General features: G+C 40.4%; 1 protein-coding gene across 3 annotated transcripts in view; it reads right to left on the bottom strand.

Annotated features, from left to right (window-relative positions):
- The window catches only part of PDS5B (PDS5 cohesin associated factor B), a 174,768-nt gene that overhangs the window by 114,967 nt on the left and 51,232 nt on the right, over positions 1-8,569 (bottom strand). For all 3 annotated transcript variants that reach the window (XM_019524557.1, XM_019524559.1, XM_019524558.1), the window contains exons 6-7: positions 5,272-5,352; positions 2,403-2,543 (exon numbers count right to left, since the gene is read on the bottom strand). In XM_019524557.1, the coding sequence (XP_019380102.1) occupies positions 2,403-2,543; positions 5,272-5,352 (222 nt within the window). The remainder of the gene's footprint in view (positions 1-2,402; positions 2,544-5,271; positions 5,353-8,569) is intronic.

Raw genomic sequence — 8,569 nt, 5'->3', positions numbered from 1 at the left:
GGAGGCGCCGTGCCATAGTGGCATGGAGCCCCTTCACAGTGGCACTGAGCTTCCCATCCCACTCTGCTGTGCTGGGTCCCACCCACTCAGCTGCAGAGGCCCTGGAGGGGTGGGGAAGGGGGAAAGCAGCGGGGGGGAGAGGGAAGGCAGCAAGGGAGGGAGCCCAAGCCCGCAGCCCAGCCCGGCCCCCACACAAATCTGAGGGGCACGTGCCCTCTGTGTGGGGCCCCCAGGAGTGTGCACAGAGGCAGGGGGCCAACCCTCCCCACCTCTCCAGACAAGCCATCTGTGGCTCTGCCCCACTCCCTGCAGCTACATTTTCCAGCCCTAGGCCACAAGCCCCACCCACTACCCAGGCTGGGTGGCAGCCCCAGCCCTGCCCAGCTGCCTCAGTCACTATGGGGGCCTCAATTCCCTGCCCTCCCCCACTGTCAGTCTTACCTGCAGGGAGCTGTTCTCCAGGCTGCCTGGTAGACATGTGCATGTGGACATGTACACAAGCACATGACACCTCCTTCTGACCACCTTCCTCCCACTCCCCACAGCCCCTTGCAGGCTGGAATCCTGCCAACCTGCAATGGGAAACCCACCATTTCACGTTTTTCTCTTTTAAAACGAGAAAATCTAGGTTTTTCCTCCTTAAAATTTAAGAATCTAGGTTTTACCACATTTTTCCACGGCAAATGGAAAACCCATATTGGTGATGATTCAGCAGTGAAGTACCTCCCTCAGGTAAACAGCATCAAATTAAATTTTATTTACTGTTCTGTGGTCTGGCTGCTCAAGAATCAGAGCAAGTTCTATACCTCCACCTGCCAACCCACTAGTAAAGCTTCCTTTTCACAGCCTTATATATTGTGCAGCACACAGCAGGCAGCAGCAACCGAGACATTTGATTCACTTATGATAAAGTGTGTCCCACGTGCCTTCAAAATGCCCCAAAGCTTGCTAAAGTGTTCATCTGCATCTACTCAGCCAGTAAACCGCTCTTTGCTGCTCTCTAGACCTCAAGAATGAGGCCTCACGAGCCAGGGAAAGAGAAAATAGGTTGTGTCTTCCAAAAAAACCAGCAGTATTTAGTCACAGAGAAGTAGGTCCGGAAGGGACCTCCAAAGGTCATCTAGTCCAAACCTGCCCAAGACACGATCATTCCTACCCAAAACCATCCCATACAACCATAATCTAAACTCTACATAAGACTACACTCAACCCTGACGCAACATGGCCCTAATGCCCTAACCTCCCACAGGTAAAAGCCACAGCAGCCAATGTCCTGCTTTTATAAAATGTTGTCAGTATATGATCAAGAGGTCCCAAGTAAAGGGCCATGCTCCCTGCTACAGAGGAAGACAAAAAAACCCCAGAGTCGATACCAATCTGACCATGGAGTCAAATTCCTTCCTGACCCCAAATAAGACAATTAATCTGACCCTGAGCAAAGATGCAAGACTCTCTAACCATGAACTTCTAGCTTTTCTCCTAGCAGGAGAATTGACACGCCCCAGTTGACATCCCCAACCTTAGCTGTAGCCAACACTCATGCTCACAGTGCTTTTGCACTAGTAGCTGCTGCAAGAGCCATTGGACTGCATACACCCGATTAACTCTACCTTTGACCTATACAGCTACTCACAGTGTAACATGGACACCACACATGCTGAAGTGTGCACTAGCTCTGGCAGCTTGATGGTGTCAGCTGCTGCAAGCCAAGAACAACATCATCTCCCCCCTCAGAAAAAAAATTTTTTATAAGTAGATATAGCCCTAAAAATGGTTATCGGTATTCAGACAGCAACTTCAATTAATACCCGGTGAAGATAGAGCTTAAACTAGCAAGACAGTTATTTACCAGTTTGGCTTAAGCAAAGTATCCAAATACAATAAGTCGTCATCAAAAACCATTTTTGCTTCTATATTAGGGGTTAGCAACATAGCTTGGTCAACAGGCATTAGATTTTTGTATTCCTAAGCTTTGTAGTTGTACTAGAAACTTAACTCTTGTGATTGGAGGACAGAAATGCTGGGAAAAAGACAGCAGCACAAGGGGTGGTTTGATCTATGCTTAAAAGGTTTTGTTAGAGAAAAACATTAATGCTATCACTTAGCAATAGCAAATACTAAAATTGCTGCTAAGTACTTTGAGTACACAATATTATTAATATTCTATATTAGTTATAAATAATAATTCACATGTTAAGACTTTCCCTATCCTCCTTATGTCCTTAATGTATTTTAATACAATTTAAAGTCCATTTAAGTAAAATGTTAAAAGTGAGTAGGCATTTATGATGCAAGTTAAAAGGTAGGCACAGACTACCTTAGCTTTCCCTACAGGGAAATGCCACCAGCCTGTGGCAGAAAAGAAATAGGGAAAAAAACATAATATATATTACAACATTTACCTTAAGTTTGAATTCAAGCTGTGGTAAAACAGAAAGCAAGAGATGACTGTCGATATTGTACAGCTCCAGAATCAAGTCAAAGACATGCTCTGACAGATCACTGATAGAAGTCTTCCCAAGCATAAGCACCTGATTAAAGAACTGGAAAGTAAGACAAAAGAACATTAAGTCAGTAACAGAATACAGGAAAACAGCATACATTTTATAGATTCTCTAAAAATTGAGAATTCAAATACAACCAATATCAGCATGGTTAAGAACCTCATATAAAACCATTTAACTCCGGGTCAGGATACAAGAAATCTTATATGAGATAATAAAAGGGGGAAAAGAAAACCTCAGTTAGCAAAACAATTATCTTTTTAAAATACAGTACTTCTCTATTCATAAACTACTGGTAAAAAAGCAAGCATAAAAATGTGACATACAATGCTTAGTTTATTACAGCAATTCTACAAACAGCAGCAAATAACTCTTCCAAAGTTTCAATTATGTCAAGCCTTTTGTAGTGTGACTAAATTTAGTGTCCCCTGTGGTGAAATAACTCTAATTTACTTCAAAAGCATTCTGTTCTTTTGTCTAAATGAGACCAATAGGAAAAAAACACTAGGTAATTACCACACAACTTCAACAAATGGCAATTTATGAAGTTGTTAAATGGAAACATATGAACTGACAATGACCCTATGGTTTCAGGCTTTGTATATGCAAAGAAACATTTTCTGTATGCTACAGTTATAAAACAAACATTTCTTCCTCATGGGTTGTGTAACTCAGTGTAAAGATACTTTTAAAAACAGGATACATTTTCTGATCAAATCTTACATTAATACTATGTTACTTTTTAATGCTTAATGCTTTAAATTACTCATTATTTGCTACTAAATGCTCAGCTATAACCATGGTAGAGGTAAATATGTTACTAAATAGAAAGTTCCTACCCACCTTATCTAAGGCTAGGAGGCTGAGTTTTTGAGTTTAATCCAAGAAGAGCCATGCCAAAAAAAGTTACAACACGGTTTATGCTACTTCCAAATGACTAGGACTAATGATGAAGAAGCACATTTAATTGGTGTTTATTGTTTCTGGTTCCAGAACTTAGGCACAGAAATGACAAATCACAAATTTGCTACTGATTCTACCTGACACAAGGTTATCAAATCAGAACAAAGGCCTGCCATTAGACTAAACTTTTTAAAAAGTGGGTTTTTATTTGGTACCATATATCTTTCAAAGAAATACTAATCATCCAGCATAACCTTTAGAGATCAGGCCCAACATATTTTAAAATAGATGCCAAAAAACTGAGGCACCCAAAAATCAATGACTGCTTTGAAAATCTGACATCAAGCCAATCAACTCTGAATTGCACCCTACAACACCGGAAAGCATGTTTGTGGAAAGATGGAGGCATGGAGGAAAGGAAGACGAGACTCCCTACTCTTCCCTTAAACTAAAACAAAGAGGAAGGGCACCTTATTAATAACCAAAAGACTAACCTAACATGGAATTTATTTAATGATTTTGAGAAGCAGATATGATCTAAACAGAATGCAAAAGCTAAAATGTTGCCACCTTTCAGTCTGGTAAACATGGACTGTTCTTTAAGAATTAAATTATATTCTTTTGGGGAAGAGGGGGGCAAAGAACAGGGGCACAGAGTCAGCATGATAAATTTTCAAGGGAACAAACATGTAGCCTGGCAGAGTGTTCTAACTATTAACTACAAAATACAGCAGGGGGAGTTCACATTTGAAGTGCTCTTGTTACAAGAATCAACTCACCAAGCGGGGGGAAAAAAAAGGGGGGGGGGGGGGGCCTTCCTTTTTTTTAGGGAAAAGGGAAAAAAAAAGGGGGGGGGGGGGGGACAGGGACTTCCTTTCTTATAGGGAAAAGTGTAAGAAAAATGGAGGAGACACTTAATTGATCAGGAGATTATTCACCACAAAATCTGGGTGCTACCCCAGAACCACTCAGCTTGTAAACTGTCTTTGTATAGTTTGCTTTTTTCCTGACTACTCTATGTTGCATCTGGACACGAACAATAGCCTGAATCTAGATGCCTAGAGATCTTTCCAGACCAAGACAGCCACACAAAAGAACCTGAGTGTCTTAGTGGTCTTGTGGCTATTGAAAGGGGGGAGGGAAGGGGAAGAGGGGGGCAAAGAAAGGATTGGGTTTAGTGTTTGAGATGCCTCAAAACTGCATTTTAGAGTCTTACAGGCCTAAATCCTATTCTGCCCAAGTTCATAATAATACAGGTAATAATACAGCTAAATTAGCTATGCATTAATTACTCCTACTTCAAGTCAATAACCATCTCCCATAACAGAACGAAATAAATCTATCAAACGAGTCCCATAACTAAGTCTGACCTAATGAGTCAGACATCTGAGTTTTATTCCCAACTCTGTCACTGATTTAGTCTCACTCAGGGAAAATTAGTTTACCTTGGGCCTCACCCTGCCCTCTGCATTACCTTGCCTGTTCATACTATAAACTCTGTGAAAAGGACATCTATACAACTGCTACTCTAATATGAAAATACAAATATTCATAAAAATAGTTTAGTCCACCAGCTGTATCACTCATGTTGCAACCAAGGCCCCCATGATAGCAGTACAGTTAGGATGAAGATCAAGAATTAGCAGTAGATTTAGCAATATCTTATTTCTAGACAGCAAAGTATCAGATTTGAAGGCAGAAATTGCAGCATTTAAAGTATCAGGCTCTTTCCCACTAGATTGTTGAAAATTATACTTCAAAATAAGATACCTAACCTATAAAAAATAAGAAAAAATAGATTATGCAGCTCAATCTTTTTAAGTGTTATCTTCGTAAGTGTCCGGCTATTTGAATCTTGACTTACATTAGTAATATAGGGTTCAATAGCTTGAGCCGTCCTCTTTAGTAAAGCCTTTGCCAAGTCATATGCTTGCTTGTTTAAATTCTGAAAAATACAAAAAGCAAACAATGATGCACATACTGATCTCACATACACAATTTATAAATATTTAAGTTAATATGTACTAATAAATTAACTATAAGAATAGCCCCTCCCTGGATTCCTTCCTTAGATAACAGATAACTTTTGATCAAACTTGTAAGACAATTAGTTTTTCTAAGCCAAATCTTAAAAACATCAGCCACCTAACTGACAGTGGTAGGCTGGAAGTTTCCCCCAGAAATCCAAATACTTTTAACTGCCACAAACCTGAAGCTGGGAGCAGGGTGGGGAGGAAAAAGTATTTTTTGTTTATGGTTTTTTTTTCAATTGATATACTTTACGTTATGAAGGATCACATACAATTAGCACTACACCTGACAGATTCACTGATACTGTGTTATCTTCCCAAATCTGGAGTTTAAGAGCTCAAGCAACTGGCATCTGCGGCTGCTTCTCATAGCTTTTCTAATGTTTTAGAGAAAGCTATATGCAACAGCATATGCAGTCACTGCAATTAGCAACAGAGGCAAGTCCCAAAAGTAGAAAGTGGTGAGAGGTAGAATAAGAGACGCTTCCCCTCCCTTATACCCTCGTAGCAAGCAACCAAACAGCTGTGGGAAGGGCAGAACAGCAAAGACACCAATCTTTTCCTCCCACAGATACAAATGTTATTGACTCTAGATCCACAATTCTCAACTGGGGTTCCACAAGATCTTTTAAAGGGTGCATCAGGATGCTGCAGAATATTAGCACTACTAGATATGCAAACACCTACATATGATTTACAAGATAAACCCAGAGATTTCAAACGGAAATCCATAGTGTCAAAAACATTCTGACTTGCTTTGGTCTTTCTGAGTTTTTTGCAACAAGAAGAATTGCTCTTATTTTTCCATATTTAAATCTGATGGAAACTAGGGTAGGCCTTTTTTCAGCAATGCCTTGAGTCTAATAAGGTTGGGAATCACTTTTCCAGATGACAAAGAAAACTGCTTTTGCATTTCACAACCAGAAGAGGGTGGTGGATACAAGCTGACTTCAAGGAAGCAGTTTAAGACTCCCAATACTGATCCTTTTTCCATTGTTACCAAGTCGAAGTGTTTTTCTGACCTGAGTAGGAAAAAAAAAAATGGACTTCTGTTTTTCCTACCACTGATCTCTTGTACCTATGTATGGATAGTATATGTCTGGTAACAGCTAAACATTCCCAGCAGCACTGGTGACACTGTTACTGCAGAAAAACCTTGCAGGTGATGTAAAAAAGGCCAACAGACAAAAACTGAAAACTTTACTTGTAAAAAAAAGAAATCTGAAAATATACATTCCTGGTTTTAATCATTTAAAGCAGGGCTATCAAACTGGCAGCCCATGGGCCACTTGCAGCATGTAGGCCACATGGATACACACAGGCCATACGCATAAGCACACAAAGGGTTAACATGTGGCCCCAGGCTGCCACTGGGAAGACTGCTGCCCACTGGGACGGTTGCTCCAGGGTCTCAGCCTCCCCTCCCTCCTCCAGTTTCTGCTATCTGAACCCAGCCCCAAGGAGGGTGGCAGCGCAACATAGCCCACAACTGCCAGGGAATCGGTACCCAATGCGAGCCTCACCTCACCTTTGGCTGCCTGGTGATGGGCTACTCTGTCTGCCTAGCGCCACACAGGCCTAGTGGGTACAGATTCCCTGGCACTGTGGGCTACGTTGGGCTGCCCTGCTCCTTGGGGCTGGGTCAGGCAGCAGAAACTGGAGGAGGGTGGAGGGGCCTGAGACCCTGAAGCAACCCTCCCAGTAGGTGGATGGGGTAGAAATTTCTTCAGCTGAATTGTCTGCCCCATCTGCTTCTGAGGGTGCCAAGTTTGAGCCAATATACAGCTACCTTTATCCCTAGAGAAACTGTGGTTTAGTGTGGATTGTCAGCCCTGGGGAATGGGTAAAAACACTGAATTTTATTTGCAATTTTGGTGACCACTCACTCGATTTTGTGAGATTCTTCTGGAGGTTTTGGGGAGGGAAGGGATGGTTGGTTTGGGTTTCTGTTTGTTTGTTTGACAGTCTGCCTGCTGAATAATTTTGTCATCTGTAAATTTAGCCACCTAGCTAGTGATCCCCATTTCCAAGTCATTTTTTAATATATTTAATACAGCCAGTCTTAACAGAGAGAGAACTCTGTTCTTTCATTTTAGGAGAAATCAAACCAGTTCTCGAAGAGGATCATGGGAAGTATCACAAATGGCATAAATTCTTAATGTGGTTTGTTTATGCCTTTCTTTATTGAGAGACTACTTCATGGTCTTGTTTGTTCTTGGTCAATAAGTAAATAAATAAATACATGAAAACAGATTTGCCTGAGCATCATCATCTTTTAAGACATTTCCGTATATTAAGCAAGCCATAAAAGCTGATGGTCATTCCCTGCCTCAAAGAGAATAGAGTCCATATTCAAACAAGACAAAAAAGTAAGGATGATAAGCAATCAAGGATGCATTTTGACTTCTAAAAAGAAAACCCTCAATTCAATCAACTTGAATTTTTAAAGCACTGAATCACTTTTAAAAAGATATTGGTTTCTCAAAATGAAATCTCAGGGATCTCTGATGGTCTAAAGCTCAACTGCATGTTTAACAGGGCAGATCAGACAAAATCTGCAATATGCTTGGTGTTTAATAGTTTTCACACACTTCAGGGTGTATTTCTTATCATCTGCACTAGCTTTTGAATTAACACTTTTGAGATTTTTCCCTGGGACACAGATTGGTAAGGATGTGCTTTAAATTTGTGAACGTGGGGGTTTGATACATCTTGTTGGAAATTAACACAAAATGTCTTAATTTAATGCTGTTAGAAGTAGACAGTCTCAGATACAGTTTCTACAGCTCCTAGAATATAAACCTCCAGCTACCATCTAATCCTTTGGCTTATATTTACTACAAATATTCAAATAAAATATGTTACAAAAGGTGCAAGGAAAATGAGGATACACCTCTTTTTCTGTATATGAAATGTCAAGCACTGGTAAAATACTACATAACAAAATGTAGTAGAAATGAGAGAACTAAAAGCAAAAGTAAATACAAGAAACCTTCTTACAGTAAATAAGCAACCTGATGAGAAATGTGTTTTTGTCTTACAGTGAAAATGTTGCTTTTTTATGAGAAGAGTCTAAGGTTCATAGTTTTCAAATATCTAGAATTCAGGCAGTGTTTGTGCCAACTGCCCAGA

This window comes from Gavialis gangeticus, unplaced genomic scaffold, assembly GCF_001723915.1.
Source record: "Gavialis gangeticus isolate Ggan-Ray unplaced genomic scaffold, GavGan_comp1, whole genome shotgun sequence".
Classification (NCBI taxonomy): Eukaryota; Metazoa; Chordata; order Crocodylia; family Gavialidae; genus Gavialis; species Gavialis gangeticus.
The sequence above is the reverse complement of the archived record's forward strand: the minus strand, read 5'-3'. Positions and strand labels throughout refer to the sequence as shown.